Source organism: Malaya genurostris, chromosome 3 (assembly GCF_030247185.1).
Source record: "Malaya genurostris strain Urasoe2022 chromosome 3, Malgen_1.1, whole genome shotgun sequence".
Lineage (NCBI taxonomy): Eukaryota > Metazoa > Arthropoda > Insecta > Diptera > Culicidae > Malaya > Malaya genurostris.
In genome coordinates this window covers 198,112,331-198,139,660 of record NC_080572.1, presented here as the reverse complement: position 1 = coordinate 198,139,660, position 27,330 = coordinate 198,112,331, and the positions used below count along the sequence as shown (strand labels likewise).

Below are 27,330 nucleotides of genomic sequence, written 5' to 3'. Positions count from 1 at the left end.
AAAAAAATTAACGAAGAAAAATTTCTTCATTTTGAGAGTAAGGATCTCAAATTTTGAGCTGAACTTGCTCAAATTTTGAACAAAATATTTTTTTCTTATTTTGAGTAGAAATTACTCAAGTTTTGACGTCCCTTAACTCAAAAATGAGTAGATACGTGGTAACTCAAGTTTAGAGTACGTGCACTTTCAATGAATTTGAGTGATGTGTCACTCAATTTTTAGTTATGTTCAATGAGGGTGTTTGACAGATAGGACCGAGCAATTGAGCAATTTGACGTCTCAGTTACTCACACCGATGCAGAGTGCGCAGATCTATTCATATACGAAATTGGAATGTGTGCGAGCCGAAGTCAAAGTTTGTTGTGGGTTCAATTTTACACTGAGGAAAAACATTTTTGACTCATAATCATACACTGCGAAAAAAGCATATAGAATTTCGTAAGCTATGGACTAATGAACCAAGTAGAAGACAGTACCATTACGTGGTATAGAGTTTCATGAACGATTTTATGTCTTTCTCAACTGTTCTCTTGGCATTGCAGTGTTTTTTATTGCATATATGTCTTCAATAATTGGCACGATGCGGCTCGACAAAATTCTCTGGGTTATTTCGACATGCTCACACTAGCATTAACCTTTCAACTGCTGAGAATAGCTACACCAACACATTCGCACGTGGATTGGACTATAGTCAACCATGGTATCAGTGCTGTCAACTGTTTTTTCCAAAAATCTGTATTTGGCGAAAAAAAACTATCTGTACAATATCTTTCTCGAAAAATCAAACATCAATTTAGTGCGAAAACTGATTTTGCGACCAAAAAAAAAAAAAAAAAAAGGTCGCTCGACCTGGTTTACCCCTATGGAATCCAACACGAAAACTGAAAATCGGTATTTATCTGTATGAAAATTGAAATATCGGTATTTTGAGAGAGCATATCTGTATTCCTGTATCGAGTCCAAAAATCGGTATAAATACCGAGAAATCGGTATAGTTGGCAGCGCTGCATGGTATACACAACTCACAACCACGATGGTAAATTAACAGGTGGAGAAATTCCTCTATGTGCGATTACACGATTATTTAATTGTGAAGATATTATTATTCTAGGCACCCTGATATTTTTTTTTCAGAGGAGAAGGTGGATGTGTGGGTACAAACGAATTCATAATAATCAATGCATAGCATGCCATGACCAATTGGGTTGGGTATGACTGCAACAGGTCAATCGTATTATAAAAGAACAGCTTCTGACATTTCATCACGAACAACCATACAGGTAAGAAGTGCACCGTTCTGGGTGATTCCGTTTTCGATTAATAGTTGTAAAATACACACTGTGAACCTCGCTGCGTTGACAACTTCGAGTCGCCAAAGTACGAATAAAAATTCTTTCTTTCTCACGAAATACTCGAATTTTCACTGCACTAACACAACATAACGTGCTCACCTGTTGAGAGATTCACCGGAAGTGATGATGTTATTGAAAATTCCATTTGGGTCGATATCTATTATCGCTGCAGTTGAGATCTGAAAAACGCAACCAGCGATAATCATTTTTATAACGCTCATTGGCCTATCCATTACGTCGCTACTAGTGCATATATTCCGCGTCGAACGTGATAATAATGATTGTCGCTGGAAGTATTTTCCAGTTTTGGATTGCAACGAGAATACTGTGTATTCAGTTCTGATGCGTTCTGAATGTTTTGAAAACCACTTAATATTTCGTCATATTTTGTTGAGTGTGTATAAAGGCCTTTTATCATTTCTTTTTTTTTTTTTTTTCATTCGCTGTCATCGAACTCTTCCTTTCTGCTTAAAACCGTATACTGTCAAATCTGCGTTTGAGTTTTTCTTTGCCAATGTCGCTTTCGTTTCGTGAGCAAAAATATGTTCAATTCGAAAAAGTGAATTGGAATTGCGGTTTCCGCGTAGAATTAGTCGGTTTTGAAAACTTTAATACTTTTAGTTCCATCGCTTTCTAGTGGATTGTGTTAAGGTGATTTCAAGAGTGGGTTTTATGGAAATAATGGAGTGTTTACCGGAAACGTTTAACTAGACCACACGCACGACAGAAGAGCTAGGGTAGAAATAGGCATAACCTTCCCGTCGTCGTCTGTCAAAAATTGGTATTTTTCTCTGATGATTTTTGGTGCTTCGGAAAAGAACGCAGAAGAGAAGCAAGGATGAGTGCCGAAGAGTTTATTTATAGTGTGGTCAACAGTGATAACGTTCCTCAACTTGATCTGAATGTGATTGCCAACACGCTGGCTAGCGTAGACTCGCTGATTCGGCAGATCAAAACCCAGCAGGTGGAGAATGAAAACCTGAAGGAAAAAATAGCATCGCTGCGGACTTCCGCTTTGCAGATTAAGCAGTTATACGAAGCGGAGGTTGGCAAGAATCAAGGAATAGTTAACTGCGAAGAAGATTACATAAGGCAACTGAGAGTGCTGGAAGCTAGAGCAACCACGGCGGAAAATGCTAAGGTTAATGCGGAACTTCGCGAAAAGGAAACGGTAGCAGAGTTGGAACGGAAGCTTGAGAGTAGTAGAGAACGTTACGATGCCCTCGCCATAGATATGGTTAAAAGTTGCTCACTGCTAGTTGATAATGGATTGTTACCCATGGATCAGCAGGTTAAGTTTCGGGATGTGAAGAACCATGTCCAAACTATAATTCAAAGTGGACAAGCCGTGCCCGAGGAAATAGTTGCCTGTTTGAATAGGAAGAAATCTTCGAGGAAGAAACGCAAATCTGAATGCGAGCTGCGAGATCAATCCACAATGACCGTTGGAACATTAAATTGTTCTGTTGGTGTCAACACCATTGCTGAATTGCCTTTAAAAACGACAGCTTCCACCTCGACACATGATCTAGTGGACGTTTTATCGGATGACACTAGCATCCGAACGAAGCCGTCTCCACTACTGCCAAAGCAAACCTTTGCCGACAAAAGCACCATGCATTCGAGTTCAACAATTACTCGATCAACTTGTACATCAGCGTTCATTAAAAAAGTTGACGTGGGTTGTAATTTTCCGGAAATAATTCCCAAGTCCATTAATGATATTCTAAGAGAATGTGTAATTGAGCTGCCATCCATGTTATCTCCTATAATAGATGAGATTCCCATTCGCAAAGAAACGGTTTATACTCAAACGGAGTCGTACGAACAAATTTCACCTAAACCTCAAGTGGCTACTTGCGGAACAAACACAAATTTGCGAAACATTCGTCGAAAGGTGGATTATGTTCGCAAAGTGGAAACCCATTCGGCCAACCCCTTGCTGGCAAGCATAAAGAAGGAGGAATCGATTTCACCAGCCGGATCCATTCAGAACTTGCCAAGCGTTTTCCATCAGCCGGACGAACTGGTTAATCCGCAACTGACGCAAATTTGGGGTTTGCTTGGGGACACGATGTTTCGCTTGCTTGGTAGCGGCCGCCTGTTCGATAGCCAATGCTATAACACCATTAACGAGAGGATGGCAATGATCAACAACCTAATTGATCCCGAGAGTAGGCGTGGTACGGAAATGATGAGCGAAGTGTTTGCTGCTGCAGCAGCATCTGCCGCGATGGCATCCGGAACGGAAGAGGAAAGTGAAAAACGTGTCGCTGGACGACGGCCAAATCCGGTAGTACGACTGAGTCGGGGGAAATGCATGGGGAGCTACGAGGAAGATGCTGCCGAAATGAACGATCCGGTGGAGGAGAACGGACAAGGTTTGTGGTTGTTTGAATTGTATTGGGTAAATTTTTTAAATTATTCATCTATTTCTAGAATTAAATGAAAGTATACCTCTGGAAGAAAATGTTTCACCCGCCTCTGATACAGTGGTCATTCAACTACACCAGCCACTAACAACGGAATGTTGTTCTCCCGAAAGCGAAGTGGCCTCAGAGCCGGTGGAAAAATCGACTGTTACTTATGAATTTGGCTCGGCAGATGCTGCAGGTACGTACTATTTCGATAGATGATTTTTGAGGTCTGGATTTCACATAAATGTAGTTGGTACTTTTCAAAGTTTTTCTGCCAGAGTAACAATAATTATTAGGCAAGTCATTGGTTGACGAAGTATTCGATTGACTCTATGGAGAGAAAATATTTCCTACGAATCTCCGAAGTTGAACTTGTTGGGTGGTCTCGTTTATCCTATCTACAAGAGATCTTCACATTAGAGCCACATAGTTCTGTGTGTGGCAGCAAATCGCATTCTTAGCTCACAGTTCCTTCGACCAGCACTGCCTTATTGCAATGTGTGCATCAAATGGATTCATTATTACCATTGAATTCTACTATAATCTAGTTGAGGTTTTAACCTTTAGATCTTTCGCCTATTTGGGAGAGGATAATTTACTGACCGAATGTGCGGGGACTGGAAATCGAATTCAAGTGGGCTACGTGAAAGTGAAAAATTAATTTCAGAAGGACTCGATCCCTTGCACAAATGGCAAGCAATATTTGGTTTGTCATGCAGTTTTAAATTAACAATTTCCAGTTTGCATCCAGTGTCCTACCAATCGTATCCAAACCTTCAGAACTCCTACAGAACCAACCAGTTGTAGTCTTTGGAATGATATCGGATGAAAATGTAGCATATCGATACAAATTCATACGGCTTTTGCTGCCATTTTTAAGTGAAGCTCCCAGAATTCATCGTTATTTGAATAATCGTATCTAGTCATTTGAAGTTTTGCTTGTTCAGTTTCAAGTGCCAAGTTGTCTAGCTGCTTGTCATTGTTGTTGCTTCTGAGATCACCCTTCTCTGGATCGATCCACTTTACTTGCTGCGCTCCTCTTTTTTTTTGTCCCAGTTGGATTAGATTCAAGAACCATTTTCACTTGGCTACTCGCACGTAGCACATCACTCTGTCCATCGTTGCTTTGACCAATAGCGTCAGTTTATCCGGAAAGCCGTATCCGTGCATGATCTGCTGTAGCTGTTCTCGATCGATTATGTCGTATGCCGCTTTGAAGTCAATGAATTAGTGATGGTACTCGGAAGGTAAAGTATCGATACCTAGGGTATCGGGATTTAGAATTTTTGGGTATCGATACAAGGTATCAAAAGGCAATAAAGTATCGATACCTGTAAGTATCAATTGATACTTGCGCAGCAACCATTTCAAAATAAAATTATTGACTGTGGCATTATTTTATGATGTACATAAAGATGTTTCCACACAGCAAAAAATAAATTCAATCTCAATGTGATTATAAATCGATGTGAAAAACATTAGACGTACTGAATATCAAAAGCAATAATTTTCTGTTTTCAAGAATATTGCAGATGAATTACACGTAAATTTCATCCGCTTAACTGAATACTTAGACGATTCTGATGGGAAATTATGCATCTTTTCGAGTAATATTACAACATTTAGAATTTTTTTTTTTAAATACGTTTATTATGTCTCAATCGGAATTCAAGATAAAATTATTATATCGGGATACTAAAATTAAAACTTAATGCATTTATATCTACTGCGCCGTTGCATTCTTCAATAAAGTTGATGTAGCTTAACAAGGTTTTTAAGATTTGCGTTCGCGTAGTTTTCGCGATCCACTCTAATGATGGTCGTAGCAGTTCACCACTCTGGAATGTGTGCCGGCTACCAACTAATGCCGAAAGTTTTTGCTGTAGAAGATCGTAAGCTTCCCTCACTCTCAAGCAGTCAAAGAATTTGTGTTCGATGGTTTCAGTCTGTCCTGTACAATGCAAACATTGCTCACCGTCGGTTCGTCGCATGACGTTCATTAGTCGCCTGTATAGAATTTTTTGGTTGACCCACATGTACAATGCACTGCGCTGAGTTGATAGAAGCTCTCGGGCATTGATGTTTTTCCATATCCGAGGCCAGTCGTATCCAGGATTTATTGTTTCGACCCTTGGTCTGTCTGTACGCATAACGTAAAAACTGTGAATTAGATTGGTGGATGGGTATTGACGGATTTGGAAAGGGAGGTGGGGGTAATTTTGTAGTATTGTTTTAAGGCAGGGAAGGTCTGAGACGGAATTTGCGCGGGGGGAAGTTGCTTGGTGAAGAAGGGAAGAATAGTACGGAAGGATATCAATCTCTTGCAGATGACGGTTGATCAGCAATGCCTTGCATTTCAAAGCCGGTAAATGCAGTTTGAGTCCGCCATCTTTTTTACTTCGTGCCAATTGCTGCATCGGCACAGTAGCACATTCACCACGGAAGAGGTAGGTTCTCATAGTGGCCGTGAGTTTCGCAACGTGAGCAGATGTCGGGTACAAATTCGCTGCCACGTACCACATTTTAGATGAAATGAACGTGTTTATAGGGATTACTTTCTGATGTAGCGCTAAGCAGCGTATCGAGTGCAGCCAAACCTGACGTGCAAAAGTTGTCACAATTGCGTCCCAGTTGAGCTCCACCATTTGTCGCACTGAGTTTGTGAAGACGATGCCCAGTATTTTTATTGTGGGTTCAGTGCATATCCAGTCCACAACCAGAGGATTATCCGTCACACCAACATCGATGGCAGTTGTCTTCTCTTCATTCAAGCGAGCCCCCGCCACTTGTTCAAACTGCCTAAAAAGCAATCGCATCTCATCCAGTCGGTCCGCACTGGTTACAATGGTACTGATGTCGTCCGCATAAGCAACAATCAGGTCTGTCCCACACACACGCTCCAGCTGTCGCAATAGAGGGTGCAGATAAATCACAAATAGATGCATTGAAAGAGGGTCTCCTTGGCGGACTGACCGCTGAATAGGAAAGGGTGCTGAGAGGTGTCCGTTCATCAATAAACGCGACGAAGAGGCTTCTGATATGCGAGAAAGCAAGTGTATGAGCCCCGCGTTGAAGCCTAAAGAATGCATGGTTTTGTATAGAAAACCTTGATCCACCCGATCAAAGGCATGATCAAGATCGAAAGACATCAGTTTGCCTTTTATTTTGTTTGCTTTTAGCAGAGCTATCCGATCTTTTATAGCCAACGTAGCTTGAAAGATGTTTGTAGAATTAGCACATTTTTGCGACTTCGTTAAAATGTTATGAGAGTGCATAACATTTTTTATTCTCAGTTTTAGAATCCGTGCGAGAATTTTGTAATCAAAATTGACCAAACTAATTGGCCTGTACGATCGAGCGGTGTCGCCCGTACCTCGTTTTTTAACCAAAACAATTACACCATCAACGAACTGCGTAGGGAAATTAGATCTGATCGCTTCATTCATTATCAGATTAAGCTCTCGGTGGATTACATCGAAACTGCGCAAATAAAATTCCTTAGGCAGTCCGTCAGACCCGGGTGATTTTTTTGAAGCACTACTACGGATAACAGACAGTATTTCGCTTGTGGTGATTTCGTTCATACAGGACTCATTAATGGGATCCTGCTCGGGTATAACTCGCTGGCACTGAAAGACACCCCCTTCTACTTCCTCCACATACTCACGTGCGTATAGATCGGTGAAGTATTGCACCATATGATCCTGGATGGCACCGGAGTCTTCGATGACTTCGTCTCGTTCATTCTTCAGGCGATCGATAGTGGTTCTTTTCCGCACTCGCTCACCCAGCTGGTAGGTAGAAAGGGGTTCGTTTGCTACGAATGTCTCGTTGATCCGAATAAACATCTCCGAAAATCGTCGCTGGTGAGAGAGCATCTCTGCTTTTATTCGGTTGATCGTGGTAAGCATGCCCGGATTGTTTTGATATCCGTCATACGCTTGTCGTAGTAAGCCGAACAGACGCTGTTGCTCCCGATAGAAACCATCGAAGGCGAGTTTTGACTTCCAGCGATAGAAAGATTTTATTTTGGGTTTTGCGCACATCAACCACCAGTCCATCCAAGTACGGTAGTAACGGCGCTGACGAGTCCAATATTGCCACCGAATTTGAAATTCGTCAATATTCTCGGAAGTCAAAAGATGTGGGCGAAGCGACCAAAATCCGGTACCGTGAGGTCTATCGGTGAAAGGAAGGCAAATTCTTGCGGTGACAGCTTTGTGATCGGAGAAGCAGCAGACATGAGTGGCTGTGGCTCTCAGATGATTTCGCAAGCCAGCGCTTACATACAGGCGATCGAGCCTAGACGAAGAGTTGTGCGTGATGTAGGTGTACTCGATGTCACGTGGTCGAAGCTGGATCCACACGTCATGCAGATGTAGTTGTTGGACGGCTGATTGTAACGATCGGCTAGCGTTCGTTCCTGTAGCATCGCATATTCTCAACACGCAGTTAAAATCGCCACCGAAGATGGTGTGTTCTGTCCGATGACGGAGGTAGTAAGCGACAGTTGTGTTGAAGAAACGCTCGCGTTGCGCTCGAAGAGCAGTACCGGATGGAGCGTATATATTACACAGTGTAACATTATTTACACGCAGTGCGATCAATCTCCCGTCCAGGCTCTTTTCTACATGAGAGAATTTCATGTGTTCTTTGAGAGCAATAGCAGTACCTCTCCTCGCATGGTCCATATTGCAAACCACGTTGTAGCCGGGTAATGTTAGTGTTTCGTTTTCAACTTCTTGTAAGAAGACAATATCGAGATCCATCAATCGGACGAAAGTGCGGAGAGCGCTCAGTTTTGTTTCGTTGGTTATCGTGTTTATATTGACGGTTCCAATGTTAACGCTGACGAAGTCCATCAACATTTCATTTCACTATCCGATAGGTCGTGTGCAGACTCGCCTTTGCTGGGCTTCAATTTTTTGTTCGGCTGTCTGTTCGAACGGCGTGGACCGTTCGATGTCTGCGAGCTGTCCGTTTCGTTGCCATCGTTTTTCCGTTGTGCACTGAGAGTTGCCGGTATCCAGGGCTGGGGGGCAGCTTGTGCTGCAGTGATTCTCTGCTGGATGGAAGCAGGTGTAACTGGGGGAGCCATTGTGATGTTCTGCTGTGTCTCGGCTATCTTCGGGTCGAGGATCGAAATGCTTGGTTGGAGTCCCGCGGGTTCGGGCGAGGATTGTGCATGTGTGTCCGCTGGCTGCTGCCGCGGTGGTTTTTTCATCGGTACTGTCTTCTTCGGCTGGGCCGACATTTTCGTGACGTTCGCGTATGAGAGATCCGCAGTGAGCTTCTGCACTAGTAGTTTCTTGTTTTGCACACACGGGATGCCAATGTGTACAAATTCGTGGCAATGTAAGCAAGTGTGCCGCTGCCCCTTGTAACCTACCGCTGTATCTTCCCCCTGGATGGTTACGAGTGAGGGGATATTCTTTTTCACCACCATCCGAGCGATACGCACACCAGTCTTTACTCCTTCGAAAACACCGTATCGATTATCCCAATAGAGGTCACGAACTTTTAGCACCTCGCCGTAGTCAGCGAGAAAAGACGCGATTTGAGTGTTAGTGACGTCTTCGGGAAGATCGAATATTTGTACATCAACCGCCCCGTCCTCCATCGTTATTCGTAACTTGTAGGACTTCCCGTCGACGTTGAACTCGTGCTTGTTGTCGTGTTGCTCAACAATCTTTTCGGCTAGCTCGAGGTTACTGACCTTCACGAAGGTGCACCCAAGCCGTCTGCTTGGCTGAAGTTGAAGAACATTTTCGCGGGTTAAACCAAGCTCCTTTCCGAAGAATTTATGGATCACTTCGTGCGAAAAGTGTTTCGGAAAACTCGAGTAATCGATCCGAAACGTGTTTTCACGCATCCCGGCGTTTACTTCGCTGATTTCGCGAGCACTGTACTTGAATTTGAACGATCTGATTGGCAAATAAACGTAGTGAATAGATTGTGCGACTCCTGAGAAAACATCGACTGTTTGGCTCGGAAGTTGAACGCTAACTGGGATCGACACCAAGATTGTTGTGATATTATATTGTAAACGCTGTACATACGTAGTGAACATAATTTCCTACCAGTATCGTCTAAGTTTTCAGTCAAGCTGATGTAATCTACTCATTACGTTGTTTCGATGTAATAAAGTGTGATTTATCTGCAATATATTTTGAAAACTGCATTTGATAAGATTTATACCATTCTTTTTTGTGTTGTGCATAAATTTGTTTTGCCACATAGATTGCACTTCACCTTTCGCGACTTTTGGTCCAGGTCAAAGAATTTCCGCACGCTACTTTGGGTTGATTTCACATCTCTTATTTTCTCGACAATTTACAATGTCGATACACGAATTCTACACTAAAAGCCAATTCATATTGCTATTATTCCATCGCTATTAGACGCACTACAAGAGAGTGCAACGAGTGTGATAAATTGAAATGACTGAATCCTATGAGAGTATGACCTTTATGTGCGTGTTTCGCACATTGTAAAGTGAAATTATCGAGAACGAATTTCAACGACGGCTAGTCCACGTCATACCAATACATGTGCGAGCTTGGCGCTTCGTCGAAGTCAAAGTAATAAAAATATTTCATTGGGGACGGGTATAGCGTCCAAAGCTTAAAATTGTCACGCATTCTCAATTAAAGAATTCAATCCTCAGACTCATTTTCAATATTTTACTGTCTCATTCGTAAATGACCGACACCAGAACAAATGAAGAGAGACGAATCATTCTCGATTCTCATTGGAAAAAGAGAGAGTATAATTGCAACGTCACTCTTTCCTCTATGACAAGATGAAACAAAACTAACGTTTTCGGGGAGCATCAGCAGAATTTCAATTCTCATTCTTTCATCGATGTATCGACAATGTGTTATGTTTGATTATAAAGAGGGACAAATCGAAGTAGTTACATCCCAGAACCTCTGTGAAACTAAAACTACTACAAATTCGAGCAGTAATAGGTAAAAGTCATTGTGAAACCTTTTTCTGTCAATTTCGATTCTCAAAGCTTCGTTGAATATCGACACTGTACACTATGGGATTTTCGCTGGAACCCGCAAATGACTGAAAGAGCAAATGGAAGAAAGAACACAATTTTGTAACTACTGTCCCGCTTATGTCATTGACTGGACATTGATTTCGTTCTCATAGTTTGCAAGCGAAGCTGAGAGTGACAGTAATTTATTGACATTTTCGTCTATTTTGGGTCAATGAAAATGACTTTTATCAGCTTTGATAGCGTTCCTTTCATGCAGCCCACTTGGGTTCGATTCCCAACCCCGCACATTGGGTTAGAAAGTTCTTCTGGCCCGAAGAGGCGAATGACCTTATGGTTAAAGCGTCTATAATTGAAACAAAAAAATGTTCCGTCGTAATAGGAATTGTCTTCAATCTGTTGCGATACTGTAAGTATCGAGACCAAAAGTATCGATACTAACAGTATCGCTCTGATGAAATATCGATACCAAAAATACCCGATTCCTGAAAGAAAGTATCGATACCTTAAAGTATCGACTTGGTATCGGACATCCCTACAATGAATCGGTGATGCGTGGAAGTTAACCAAGTTTCGTACAATTAAAAAGGATTTAAAAATAAAACAATTCTCGCTATAGTAATTCTAAAATTACAGTTTGTTCCAAGCGATGCTTGGAGGCTACACCGGTGCAGTGCTACACTGAGGCATGAATAAATGAACAAAAATGACGAAAACATAAACAGTAACCATTGACTACAATAAACGATTCCATTGCACAGAGCTACACCAAACTTTTGATGAGTGCTACACCAGTGGTATCGGGGCAGAAAAAGTGTAGCACTGGTGTAGTGCAATTGGTAAAAACGAACGGTTTCAGTGCAGCTTTCGCTACACCAGTATAGTGCAATTTAAAAACGAAAACGACATTAGATTCTCGATAAAAGCAGATATCGAATATAAAAAAATCAGCGATTTTGTCCACAGCAGTTTCACAACATTTCAAGTTTCTCTTGTCACTGTGTTAGTGTTTTTTCCATGCACATAAGTTACTGCACAGATTCAAGAAAAGAACGAAATACTCCGCTCAGATCTAAGATTTGTTGTTCTCTCTGTCTCTGTGAGAATTTGTATGCACACCTTGACGAGAGGTTTATGCTTATGGTAGTTGAAAACAAATTGCTGTCTCAGTTGCAACGTCTAAACGGTTTTATTGATGAAGTTATTAACAGATTTGCTCGACGTGCAGAGCGCCAAATTCTTCTATTGTATCGAAGATATAGAATAAGTTTAATAAAAAATCTCTTACATAAGTATATCGTTATTTCATTGTATTGAAAAATACTAGCGAATATCGATTCAAAAATCTTCAGTTTTCACTTACCATACAATGTTACATCTGATATGTTCAGTGCACAACCGGCAAATTTGGTCACGAGACGCCCCTGCAATCGCGTCTTCGTCCATAGATTCGTTGCTGCTGCTGTTTTCGTTGTTTATCATCCCTTCGGGCTGGAATGGTTGAATCTCTGAGTTAAATTTATTTTGACTTATTGAGATAATTCTGCGACTACGTAGACTTTGGGAAAAACTTCCCTCTCCCGTCATAGACACATTCCCTTATGAGTCACATGACTTATGAGCGACCACCAAGCAACTGCGTCGAAGAAAAGTGAATTGAAATATTTTCAATTCTACCATTCAAAACCTCTCCTTTATTATGGAACAGACTTCATATTGTAAAACGATTACCAACTCAAATAACTCTTCTGTTCATTTAGCCATCGAAAGATACGATCGCTGAAAGAAGGGGGTATTTAGTAGCTAACTGTTTCAAAGACCGTAGACATAAATGGACAGTAAGACTTTTGATAGAATCAGAATTATATTACAGTCTATATTGAAGAATTTTATGATTTCTGTGATCAACCAAAGAGGCCAGAGGCACTTGGCAACTTAATATTAAGGGCAGTTTCTTCTAACAAACAATTTTGATGAAACTGAGTTGGGTTTCACTAAACAACGGAAATGACTAAGATTATTAGTTTTATGGCGTTGAAACTTGGATCAAAACTGGTTTCAAACGAACGTTTTGACAGTATTTCCACTATAACATCTGGGTTTGGTTCGGCATCTAGCGAAAATCGACATTAGATTGTAATATTTTTCGTCCTCCTCGTTTCCCCATCTGGTATATCCGACTTATCAGTGCACTAGCAGTTATAATTGAACTGCCATCGCCACCTATCAGTTTAACTTGAACTGCTAAGCAGAATTTACTCTACTTGAGTAACCACTTTTTCAACGATTGCATCGAAGCTCAATATCTTTTCTGAGTGTCTCAGGCGTATCGTCTTGAATAGTTCTTCGCGTGACTATGGCATCAATTATGAAAATTGTTTTGTGTCGTAACTTTGAAATTAGTAACACTGAATTGCATTTGAGACCTCGTTCTTATTTTACCTTCGGATAGTAATAACATTAAATTATTAATAAATATTTCCTTCTTAGGTATTGTTGAATCATCAACTGAAACCAAAGAAACACCTGCCTTCACGAAGGAATCATCCGAAGAATTGAACTTCACAAATTATCCTTCGACATCCCTGTCAGAGCTGCCTTCTTATGCACCAGAAGACGATACTCAATTGTTATCCTTAATTCAACACACGGAAGAATCCAACGATTTTACTGCATTGATGGTGTCGATTGACGAACCACCTGCCCCGGTTGAGTCAAGCCAAACGGAAACATCGACACTAGAGGAGCATGACGAAATTGCCGACGAACTACGACAGATGGAAGAAGGCAGTGCGCTTCTAAGCGAAACCCTGCCGGCGACTTTCTCATTCACAGCCTTAAATAAAACCAGTGAAAAGCATTACCTGCAGGTAGTTCATGATGAGGATGTAGGCGGCTGCGGTACCGATGACGAGTGCTGCGATCAAATGATGATCTCAGAAAGATCTCCCAGCCGAGCTTCGCCGAGTTCAAGCTGTACGTCAATCGGAAGCAATGGTACGTTAATTTCACCCATCAAAGTGAAGGAGACCAACGATCTGGTCAAGGATCAGTTCAAAACACCTACTAGCCCTGCCATTAGCAAGCGAAAACTAAGGGAACGGTTGGAGGTTGGTGGTCCAGCGAAGCGAGGTCGGTTATCGCCCACAACCGAAACGCTGCTGGAAGATGATTGGGATAGAAAATTGCTTCATATAAAGGATTACTTTTCTCTTCCACTGAGTTTAAATCCAATCGAGGACACTGCATGTCACGTTGATGTGAATACTGATGATGATGATGATGTTGTTGATGACGTTGATTGTGGCAAGCATGCTGGTGAATACGATTTACCCGATGCTTCCGATGTTGAGGCACTCAACGAGGATTTTGTGCAACCGAAACAAGAGTTGATGCAAGTAATACACATCGATACCAACGTTGGTGTTGCACTTCCAAATTCACCGGAGTCTCCAGATATTGAAGGTAAATTTCATTCGTTTTTTTTACACGTAGAGCAATTAACGGAATGAACAGCAGAAAAGGTGACAAACTCAGGATCGATTTCTATCGATTTAGATTAAACTTTGCACACACATTCAGTATGACAAATCATTTTTTTTGCAATTTTCAAAAAAAATTGAAAGAAACTTTTTTACGTAATTTGCTAGAAAATACTCTTAGAAATGATATAGAATCAGTCCCGAGGGTACACGCGATTGAAAATTTCGTAGAAAAAAGGGGAGACGGCGTGCGCCCAGGCGCGATTAGTTGCAAAAAAAACTTTGCTCGGCTTTTTATCGAAACCACGTTTTTTCAATTGTGTGTCACTTGTATTCAAAAACTATCTCACGTATCAACATGAACCAAACGGCATTTTATTCGTTAGATGCCTCTCTATGGCCAGAACTACAACCAAACATATTCATTGTTATTTAAAAAACGTACTTAATACACCTACTAGTGAGATGACATTTTCACCGATCCATATATTTTCTACATCATATTCAATGATAATGCAAAATCTCCAATATAAGGTTTAACACGTCACAGTTGAACAATTAACAATTATATTTGCCAAAACGGAGCCGTGCTAAAACCAAATCGAGCCAAATTACTATACTATTCAATCTTGCTATCATTTAGAAATGATTTTATTGAAAATCGTGTCTAATTTTAATCTGTCATTTCGTCGTCCTTCGTTCAAAACCTCAACTATTGGATGTGGCCAAAAAAATCGACTTCACAAAAATATCCATATCTTCGTGAATAGTTGATGGATTCTTACAAGCTTCGACTCGTTTAATTGGTATTACGATAACGTATCTAAATTGGGAACAAATTTTAGTTTTCAAGCTCAATTGTGACAGATATAAAAAAATAAAGACAAATTTTGGAATAAAAATTCATATAACTCGGAAAGTAATCAAAAACAATAGCGTTTATAAGGAGTGTATCGAAAATGTTCCCAGCTACCTTACCAGTCTTCTTGAAGACCTTCTTCACGATTGCCCTGTAACGTTCGATGGGTCGAAACTGAGGGAAGTTTGATAGATTGATATTTTTCTCAATGAAATTTATACTCTTTTCCGCAAGCCAACTGAGAGTGGTTTTGGCATAGTGAGCCGACGCTAAATCCGACCAAAAGCAGTGGAGGTGTACTATGCTTCTTATATAAAGGCAGCAATTTCTTCTGGAGACACTCAGATCGATAGATTTCTGCATTTATAGTTCCGGTAGTGTAAAAAATTATTGACTTCAAACCACAGGAACATATTGCTTGCCATACCAGTACCTTTCGACCGAATTTCTCCACTTGAATCGACCTGTCCGCATCGTTCACATCCTCCCCAACGACGACAGTAAAGTATTGTGGACCTGGAAGGGTTTTTGAGGTCCTGGTAGCTCATCAAAAGAATAGTATTAACCAAACTTATTAATGATGGTTTTAACACTGGCATAATGAATTCCAAATCGCTTCGCCAATTTTCGCATAGTAATACCTTTCTCACTTAGCCATGTGTCCAGAACCTTAATTTTCACTTCCTTTTCAATTCGCGACATTTTGAAAACGCAGAATTTCAACCGCACAAACAAGTAAACAAACGAAAGCTGACAGCCAAACGCACAGCATGCTGTGATCTGAGCATAAAAACCATCACAAATACATGCGTACAACACAAATGCATGTGGATAGCTTATTTTCGATACACTCCTTACTCGGAGGCCTTTCATTTGCAACGGTCCAGCCTTTTCTGAGATTCGCGCATCTTTATTTTTCACAGTCATTCGCGAATCATATATGCAGACACACACAGATATTTGCTCAGTTCGTTTTCCAAAAATTGAGCGAACTCTAAACTTAATTATAATATTTATAATAAGGTCTGATAGTTCTTCGAAGAAATAAATTCTCAATAACGGAATATAGATTAATTATAACTTCAACCTCACTTCTAGGTTGATTTACTGACTATTTTAATTATATCAAGAGAAGGGAACAATTCCAATCGAAAATTCTTCTGAAGGCATTCAGCTTCCAAAGTCAACCTCTGAAGCGCAAACAAAAAACGCGTTTTGGTGTAATTGGGACTCCGTTAAAAATGCATCTATGGTTTATTGGATAGCTATTATCGCGCGGAATGTAAATCTAGAAACGTATTCTATTTTCAAGGTCAATTGTCACAGATATTGTCTAAAATCAAGAAAATTTTGACATAAAACTTTGTATAACTCAAAAAGTAAACATCCTATCCCAAAAACATTTATTATCGGGCCTTGGAAAGTTTTTCCAAAGTTTAAGCGAATTATATACCTACCGTAAACTGTAAACCAATTGGATCAAACTGATTGTTCGGTAATTTTTTGTTTGTTTGTTTTCCTTTGGTTAACATTCTGGATTTTCGGATTTCAAAAAAACAACACAAATTCACAAAAATGAATGAAGGAAATTCCAACCTGGTTTGGCTATGGTTTTATTCCACAAAAAAGGGTCAAATGTTCCGGCTGACCGGAATTATTAGCGCCTTCCAAAACACTGCACAATCCGTCGACTCCACTAGAAATAACCCTCGAACGATTTGTGTAGGCAGCAAGTGGACAAGTGATACAAAATAATTTGCTGCCTATGAGTAAACAAGCTTTTAGTGGTTTTATTGTTTCAAAAACTTTTGCACCTATACCTCAATCCATTCGATGAACTCTTCAAGATTTTTTTCGTTTGGTTAATAAAAAGACACTTACTAAAAACTGTTTGACAGTTAGTTTCATGACAATCAGTTTTCACAGTTCAAGTTTCAAGTTCGGTAATTAGAAGATAATTTTACCATACGGACAGTATGGTTTTTATCGTACTGGGCGACTATTCAGATTTACCGTATAAATTGTATATCTATTTACAAAATTCTGTAAATTTACGTAAGACTGATCGTCCGGTAAAAATTTGCATAATTACAGTAAAAGAGAACTCATGTACCGAAATATCGGTCATTTCTATAGATTACCGAAATTTCTCGTCAAAAATATTACAAAACAAAGGAATTAAATCTTAGTGTGTATAGTACGTGCGAAATAATTCCAATTTGAAATATTCGCATATGCCTACATGTGATTTGTGAAGGAAGCTATTTTGGAACTGAGATCGAAACACAAAATATCCAAGAAGAATTATCGTACCGGCTATATCCAAAGATCGATTCAAAGATAGTTTATCTAACATTATCTAAACTTTTGCATGCACTGCCAACGCTAAATATTGGTACAGTGGCTAGAAAAAAATGTATGGGGCAAAAACAGTGAAGCATGGTTGGTTCTTCTAGCCAATTAAGCTTTCATATGCAGGGAATTTGAATTGGCAAAACAATTTTTACCCGGTTAGAGTGCGAGTCCCGTCTCTGCGGTAGCATTATAGCGATTTTCATTACATACATTACATTTCCAATATGTTTGCCTCGTTAGATACTGATAAAATTTAAATCTAGATCAAGACGGCTCTCGTTTTAACAATACTAAAACAAATCGTTGAGAGTGACGAGTGTTGAAACCATCAACTTCAAGAATGTGAGAAACAAATAAAATATTTTTTTTTGTATTTGTCGAAATAATTTGCTTCGACTGTATTTGTTCCAGAATCATCACAAACAATGTTCAAAAACCTCGAACAATTCACTTATATTCAGATGAAAGTTCTTATAATCCAATATTAAACTTCCGGGTCCCGAAATACAGAGAGTGTAGCAAATTTTCTCAACTTGGCTCAAAACTGTTTCAATTTCAAGGTCTTGCACTTTTTGCTTTGCCGCTTTTCGGTTCCGAAAGTTGACCGCCCGTGAGCTTCCTGTGATTGATCAGAAATTAGTTGAAATTGCATATTAAACCAAATTCATGATACTTGGGGAGTCGTAGATCATGTTCAACGTGCAACCTAAACTGACTTAGAACATGGGCTGATCAATAACGTAGATGGTCACGCCCAATACAGTCAATATGGGAAGGGAAGGAACGTTAGTTCAACACATGTTGCTACTAATGACCGAGGAATTCTCTGCATCATCACAAGTGTCACAGGAAAGGAGTGGTGTTAGTGGGGCGAGGAAATGATCAGGATTCATCTTGGTAGATAATGTGATCTACTTATTACTTATAATATCATCACGTGTTTATTGCTCTGGGTAGCCGGCTACCGAGAATTCGTTGTAATTTTATTTCGTTTTGTATTAATGTGTGCTCCCTACTAAAATACGAATTTTTTTCCGAAACTCGTAAAACTTCGGAAAGCCGGGTGTCAGGAGGTTCGCTATCGATTCGTACATTTAATTCATTGTGTTCTGTTTTTTTTTGCAATAGACAGCCGAAATACTAGAAAAATATCATTTGATCATCATCAATCGAACAACAACGCCATACGCGATACGAAGTCTATACGATACGCATTTTGAGAGTAACTTCTTTTGAGAGCAACTTTTTTCCAGGCACCCAGGCACCGCATCGCACTCCCAGTGATCCGCTTTTCGGTTCCGGAAGTAGCGATCAAAAATCCAGAACAGAATTTCCACAAAAGATAGAATCGATTAAGAATTGAGCGTCGAAAACAGGGTATTCTCTACCCGACGAAATAAAATTCATTCTTTTCAATTTCCAATAGTAAATAAATCAAAAATGTAGAGTCGTTGAAGAAATACTCGTCGATTTTGCAGAGTTTGTAGGTCAGTGAAATCACATTGATTATTGTAACGTGGCAATTATAGACAACTCAGACAATGTACTCTTTAGGGACAGTTCATAAATCACGTAGACCAAAATCTGGTATTTTCATCCCCCCTCCCCCCTCGTAGACTTTCCAATTACCCCCCTCCCCCCTCTTAGAAAATCTACGTAGACTTTTCTTTGTCACAAAACAATTTTTTTTAATCCTTTTTCAGTGAAAGGTTACTAAGTCTTCAATCACTGATAGATTTTTATAGTTGACATTCAGTATCAAATTAAATAAAATATGATCCTGTGCCGTTGTCATAAAGTCTTTGTTGTTCAAGATATTCAAGAGGTAAAGATATACAATAAATCTCAAACAGCTTCTCTGGATGAACGATAAGAGAGCAAATGTGATTAAAATCACATATTATGTAAACCATCGTTCGTGGGTATACGATTTTTAGACAAGAAACGATAAGATAGTGAGTTGACACACAGTTTTAATGTTTTTGTAATATCTTTCGTAACCAATAAACTTACAGTTTCCCTTGAAAAAGATCATAACCAGTGGTCGAAACGTCGGACAGTATAGAACAGCCGTTCTTATTTAACAGACCGGTAAAGCAGAAACCATAATTATTGCAAATTAAAATCAACAATTTTATGCGTGGAAATAGTTGGTTGGTTCGATATCAACCTCTGGGATGTAGTTTTAGACAAATGTTTACTTTCGCAATTCCAATCATTTTGATTTTTCAAATCCGTATTTTGGTTGGAAGAAACCACACTGACAACTACTTCACGTCAGAACAAAAATATGAATAACTTTTTAGACTTTCTTGCGATTTGGTATTTTCATAATTAATTTCTTTTTCTTATTCGTGATCAGCTATAGATGAGTGATAAATTTTGATGATTTTGTCACCCTACTAACATCGGTCCTTTACCGATTTTTAAAATTCTCTGGACATTTCATTCGTCAGAACGCTCATGGATTGCAGAAGCAATTGACATTATCTTCATTTCTCCTTTCACTGCTTGATTACGATGTGACTAAATAATAATCGGACAGTATAAAAATTGAAATTTATTCATTTACTCAAATAAACTTAAAGCCCGATGACTCTATTGCTTCTTTTGGTTGGATACGCAATTTCAACTGTTTTTTTGATCAACTCTACCACCATTGTGGCATTCGTGTCATCATGATATTTTTTACGGTTTAAGGTTTAAACATTCGACCGTTTTTGCTGTATATATGTTTTGCTTTTCTCATGTAGAAAGGATATTCAATCACTGTGACACCCGACTTTTGGACTGAGGCCCGGAAAGCCGAGTGTAATATTCTTTTCAAATCAGTTGGACAAGATAGCAAAACTTCTCTGTGCGTGATAAAAATAGGCACTTAAACATCCGCGGAGATGACTAAACCAATTTTACCACACTTAGATTCATGTGTGTGCTCATACATTCCAATAGAACAATATTAAATTTTATCCGGATCCGACTTCCGATTCCGGAATTACTGTGTGATATGTGCAAAAAAAATGCCAAAAAAATTGGCTTAATCGACTTACCCATCACGCTATACCGTCCCCTAAAAGTGTTTTTTAGTTGATCAAATTGTTTCATTCCATTTTTAAATATTAATTAAATTAACCAACACAATCGCTATGTCCTAAGTTTAGACTATATTTCATCTGCTTAGCTTTGAACCACCTGGGGTATGATTTTCATTTTCGATCTAGTGAACAATACAGAAAATTTCTAAGGGGCAAAAATGCGCAGGGTGTTATATAGATTTTCAAAAAGTAGAGAAACAATGCTACAAAATCAATTACTTGTGAACAGATACAGCTGTTTCCTACTCATTTAAAACTCTAGGTTTAAACATCATCTTCATGCCATACATTTTATATGGAAGGAATAAAATAAATATCACACTTAATTATTTCTCATTCAAAATTTTTCAAATTTCGAACTACGATTCTTGATTTCTTGGAAAATTTAATAGCATTCATGTTTCATATGAATCATTGTTTTTGGTTTGTCTATTGCCACCTTGGCCTCACTGTGCTCTGGGCAGGCTCTTTTCCAGGATATCGTTTCGGGAGGGGCCCAAAGATAAAAAAAACTAATGTTACTAAAGATTGCTGATGTATCTAATTCTCGGTGTTCCTTTTACAGGTGTTTTAACAGACACTTTAAACTTTTTCACTGGAACTGTTATTGTATTACATTTTTTACGTTTACTGTCTTGTTATTTTTGTGACACATGTCTGAGATCTTCTAAATAATTATATATCTGTTTTTGATTTCGGAAGGGGCCAGGGCCCCTTGGGTCCCCTTTCTGGGTACGTTAAACAATTCCAGATAACACCGAATCTCGACGTTTTATGCATTTCTGAAACTTTGTAGGGTAACGGCTCCCTATTTCATCTGAGCTCCTATTTCCATCTCATCCCTTCACCTCATTACTTTGAACATGAATAATATTTTACAACCTACCTGAACCAAACTATGAAATGTTTTGAAATGATTATAAAAGCTCTTGTCACACTTTCCTATTGAAAGAAATGGTTTTGAGTTCTTCGGTTATCGTTTTTTTTTTCATTTAAAATAAACTCACTTTTCAATTTAGGATACATTTTCGTCTCAAGATTTACAGTTCGTTATGTTTCTGAATATCTACTAATCGATTCGTCTCAAAACATGATCACTATTTTTCGCAATTATACTACTATTGAATGCTGGATTACTTCATAATTTGTAATGTTCACTTGCCAGTTGTTTAATTAACGATTAAAAACATCTCAAATTACCCGACAAGCAATAAAAGTCTTCAAAAATATGAGATGAAAGTTTTTCACATAGTTCACTTGATTGCGCTTTGTTTTCATCTCATTTGGTTTCGCAAAGTTGCCAAGTTTTCTCATAATGTTACAAAAAATAAATTGTTTTTCTTCTTCAAATTATTATCAAAAAGTATGTTATTGGTATCCGTGACATTAGTTTAATTATATTATTGATATTAATACTTCAATAAAACTGTTTTTGCTTCGAATATTACCAGAAAGAGCGTGTTAAATACTAATGAAATGACCATTGTGGCAAATCTAGTAGCACTGGTATCATTCCGCTATACGTCAACATAACGCTGTGAAGTGTGTGTGTTTCATCGGCTGTGCACAGAGATGCCAGATATTTTCATAGAAAATATGTATTACGTTGCATAGAAAGTTTATATTTGCTCTATCTGTTTTCACTAATAAACTGAAGTTAATCATAATCAATTATCTGCATAAAAGATTTCCACTTTAACATGTGATTTGTCCGTTGATTAATAAACTTTTAAAGAATCATTGCAATCAAATACTAATAGATACTCAGAGCGAAAAGTCTAATTTTTACTTCTCACTTTCTATGAATCTGTACAAATCTCTATTAAATTAAGAAAATCTGTATAAAATCTGTACTTTGATTTAAGGGGCTGTCCATAAAAGATGTCACGCCGCAACGGGGAGGGGGGGGGGGGGGGGGGGAGGTTTTTGGAATGTGACGTCCAATATTTTCAATGAGCGCAATTTTGAAATACCTAATTATATTACTGCTTTGCCCTATTTCCTGAAAAAATCTCCACAATAAACGTTTACATTCTATAGGAAAACGTGTATTTGTTGATGTAAAAGCTTCTTCTTGTAAATTCGGAAATGAATGATGCAGGAAATCATTTCTGTTGTGATCAGCAAAAGTGCACGGAGGAGCGATTAAATTAGCGAAATTAATAAATTTTGCCTAATATGAGTAAAAAAGAAAATATACCTTAAAACAGTTTGACTTAAGATGTGCACTGACAATTTTTTCAGTAATTTGATTTTCTAGCAATGATAATAGTATATCATAAGAATTTCTCTTATCTGATTCTGATGCAGTTTATTCAATTATACTTAATTTGAAAAAGGGCGGGAGATCAACGATTTCAGACGTAGAACATGTCATGTCTTATCTTGATCATATGATTTTACTCCACCAACATAAAAGCTTATCGAATCATCCAATGATTGAACTTTCACTGATCAACTAATGATGAAAAGATTCTCCGGCAGTGATCTCGTTTTGATGAGGTTTTGGTCTTTATTTTCTCAGCCCTGTAAGCTACACTAAGGAAATATTATTCTTTACCTAAACCAATAATATATCTGTGTTGCCCTAGGAGAAATAAAACAGATGATATAAATATTTCATCAATTCCAACCAAATACTTTTGTTAATTTATATAATTGATATTAATAAAATAATTCCGATGATTTTGTAGATTTATGGATATTTTTTAATCTAATGACAGCATGTAATAAATCGATTTTCCCTCATATTTGTATGGTTTGTCATACATATTGAGAATTTATTGAGATGAATTTTATTTATTCTTTATTTTGAATTCGTGACACGTAATGAATAAATAGTAACAATTACATTTTAGTTTCATGAATATTAGTTGAATTTTCAAGAAATGTGAATCAATTCTCAACGTGGAGAAAGGCGAATAAAGCAGTAATATGAAAAAGTTATAGTGATTTTAGTAGCTAAATCGGGGTTTGCAGGCTACGTCCTTACAAATGAGATGAAATAGGGAGCTCTTACCCTACATATAAAAAAATGATTTTGAAAATCTCAAAAATCTCCCAAGTCTATATTTTTGAATATAAAATATTTCGAGGTAACACCAGATCTCGATGTTTCATGGATTTTTTCGACATCTGGCAACAAAAAATGTTTTTCCTTAGTTCTGCGGTTTTTTCAATGTGAGTTTTCAAATTATGCGGTTTTTTATGCGACATTTCAAAGTTATTCCGTTTTGCTTGCGATTTTTTTCTTGCGGTCCATATCCTCCGTGTAAAAAAAATTTGACTGTAATGACCAAAAACCTCTGTCATTCAGAGCGACGAAACCAAAAAGATTTGTTTTTTAAAAATTTGGCCAAAGCTGCTAAATTTCTAGGTTATGTTACTTGTTGACCAAACGAACCGCCTTCGATTATACCGGTTCCGGAAGTACTGAAAATAGTGGTGAAAAACTCCAAAATGAAACTCACATAGTTCTCTCCGAGATGACTGAATCGATTTTCACGAACTTAGAATCAAATGAAAGGTTCTATGGTTCTTCAATTTGTTATTGAATTGAATCCGTAGCTGACTTCCATTCCCGGTACTACAGGGTGAAGTGTGTTTAAAATGTTAAATTCAGGAGTAAGTAGATTTGGCTCAAAACTGTTTCAGTTTGTAGGTTATGGTAATTTTACAAACTTTCTTGTTTTTATTCAAGATTCTAAAATATCAAAATAATATTTATGAGAGGATGATTAATTTTAGAAAGACATCATCACACCACTAGGTGGATTAAAGTGGGTCTTTAGAGTGCTAAATCGGTTTCCTACAAGTCTTCGAAATCATTTTTGTACAATTAACAGTTAAGGATCAAGAGTAAACCAAGTTAACTTGGTAATTTGTGTATTACGTACATTTTATTTGGTACGTATGTCATAGATCTATGTATTCATATATGAAGTGCAACCAGTTTATCAAAGTGGCTTCCACGATTGAGTTTCAAACAATTTTTTTTAGCAATTATTTATTCTCAAACGAACGTTAAGCCAGACTTTTTAGATGAAATATCAGTTTTGACAATTTTTTTACCAACGTTTGATGGAAAATTGCTTACATTTTTTGAATGTAGATTTCAAATCCCTAATAAAAAAAAGTTAGCAACACTGGTTCAATGGATTTGTATTAGATTGCGCTACACAAATTAAATAAAACTAAATATTTTCTGTTACAAAAGCAGTTTTCCGGAAAAATAAATAGTTTTACGACAATATTCCATATCCATTGCCTTTCTCGTGTTAAATTAAAGGTTCCTTTTTTCGGGTTTACTTATAGAAGGTACGTAAATCTTTATATCGCAATAATTGCTGCAAGAGGAAATCCATATAGGAATGTGTTTGTTGCTAATCAAATGTGTTAGTGGATGTAAGCTGAAACTGAAATATTTTTTCTCGAGCAGTTTTAAGGAAAGCGGAAGAGTTTTAGACTAAGATTTTCGCTTTTCTTCAATTACGATTTTAAGCAGAATGATCTAATTGGTTTATTTTTCAACCATATGGAAGATTTATTGATTAAAATCAGGAAAAGAAGCGCCGGAATTTGATTTTACGCACACATTGTAGACATTACTCATACGTTTGCAAAGAGTCTTGCTCCTTAACGAGCCACGATGATCCATACAAAAGTGCTTACAAAAAATCTTTTGTCCGTTTGTAAAGTTAGTCTCGATTTAAATTGGTTTCTCAAACCGTGCCAGTTTGTCATATTGAAGACGTGTGCAACGTTTCATTTTAATCGGAGTATGTGAAATCGGATGACTTGGTACACCTTCCTGGAACTGCTCCGCAGTTTTTATTCAGAACAGACTAATTCATTATATTTCGTTTTTTTTTCTTGCAGTCTCCACGGTATTTGCGCGGTATGATGAATTCAAGGTACCGCTTCGAATCGATACTGGCCTGACCGGTGCCAGCTGTACGGATTCTCCGGAATCACCTACACCGGAGGATTCTCCCATGTCTCCAGTTCCTGATGGCCAAACCTGTAGTTCCTTCCGATCCGATGAGGATTCTCCAATGTCTCCGCCTCTCGACAGTCGTCGTATTTCAATCTACAACGAAACGGCCGAACCGAGGATAATTCCTTTAGAACACGTCCTCGCGAACCGAATGGAAGTTAATTTTTGTAATACACCAATTGGAAGGACTATTTCCCGGTACAGTACCAGTCGACGAGCAGAAGTGTTGCGTAAAATGGCTCCCACCAGTGACAAGCAGGAAGCAGCGTTGATTCGTAGAACAGTCGAAGTGATTAAGACTTTCATCAAAGATGACTGGACGGTAGATAACGTGAATCGCCGAAGTGATGAGCTGTTGAGGGTAACAAACGATACACGAATTATTTCATTGGCACTCATTGAAGCTGTTGTCTCCTATGGAAATATGCCGGTGGATGTCCAGTGCTCTCCTCCGGCACCGCCTTTGCCACGGGTTGTGCAGCAGTTGGTGCTTTTGGCAATAACAATGAACGAATCGCTTGTCGTCCTGGATAAAGTGATACTGCACGAGATCGATCGGAAACTGTTCACGCTCAAATCCGACATGGTGAATGTGGATAGCATTACGGCGATGACTCACTTGTATATCGGAATGTCCGACTGTAACCGATCATTCGGTTGTACGGCCAGATTGTTCATATACAAATGTTTATACTATTTCAATTTCAAAGGTTTACCTTTGATATACTACGTTTTGAAAGCTTTTCCTCATGCTCTTCCGAAAAAAGGCAGTCCTCATTACGACAACTCGGATGCGGTTGTCAGTACTATCCGGACCGTTCTAATGAATATAAACTACATGGAGAAATCCACGACTTCCACTGCCCAGCTGTACAAGAAGGGCGAACTACTCAAGCTACTCAAGGTCTTCTACGGTTATCAGCCGGGTTCACCAACGTACGGAGAACTGATAATCAATCTGATAGAAAAAATCAAAGCCAACAAGCTTCGAAACGTCGACTACTGTCTAATTCTCGTAGCCAAACGTAAAGGCTACGCTTGGGCCAATACTCACATTGTGCAGAAACACCTCTACCCGCTGCTCAACGACTACCTCAAGCAACTAGAAACGAAAAGAACGCTGGATGATCAGGTGTGCTGTTTAATTTTCACCCTATCGGCCATTTTCAAAACTCAACCGAACGGTCAGGATGTGTCCGGTATGATACAGATTCTTGGTAGCATCATTCAAATGACCGAAAAAAATCGGAAGGTGCAAGAAGCAGCCGTCGCCGCATTGATGCGCATGACACGCTTCGGCTTCGCCGATATTTATGAATGGTTGTGCAAATGGTGCCCGGCGTATGAAGTGAGTGGCAAAATCAAGCTCATGATGACCACATTTGTACATCGAAAGGAGGGACGCTTCTGGAAACAACTTAATAAACGAGAAATTGTGTAGTCTGTGATCAAAATGAAATCGGTTAAATTATTTATTGGAACGCACGCAGGAAAGCTTACACCATAGCGGTGTATTTGAGCTGTACGGATTGTCCTTCCGTTCCAAGCAAGATTGAAGTAAGATCCTGAAGTCAACAAACGCACTGGAATGAATGATTGCGCATGTGTATTTTTATAAAGGGTGAACAATGAAAGCAATCAGTTATTCGATATTTGTTTGGAAGGTAAATTGTAAAAAATGGAGGAGAACTAGGCAATAAAAATCCATTTATAAAATTCAAAACATAAAATGTCTTTTATTTCGACTAGTTAGTTTTCGCATCGCACC

At 38.6% G+C, this 27,330-nt stretch overlaps 2 protein-coding genes across 2 annotated transcripts in view; both read left to right on the top strand.

Moving 5' to 3' along the window:
- LOC131434801 (small RNA 2'-O-methyltransferase) overlaps positions 1 to 27,330 on the top strand; it is a 50,522-nt gene that overhangs the window by 14,476 nt on the left and 8,716 nt on the right. The gene's annotated exons all lie outside the window — the stretch shown is intronic.
- LOC131434800 (uncharacterized) lies at positions 1,577 to 27,292 on the top strand. The gene is made up of 4 exons (XM_058601957.1): positions 1,577 to 3,733; positions 3,792 to 3,965; positions 13,266 to 14,240; positions 25,445 to 27,292. Exons 1-4 carry the CDS (start codon positions 2,191 to 2,193, stop codon positions 27,001 to 27,003), a joined length of 4,251 nt encoding a protein of 1,416 aa, XP_058457940.1. The 5' UTR covers positions 1,577 to 2,190; the 3' UTR covers positions 27,004 to 27,292.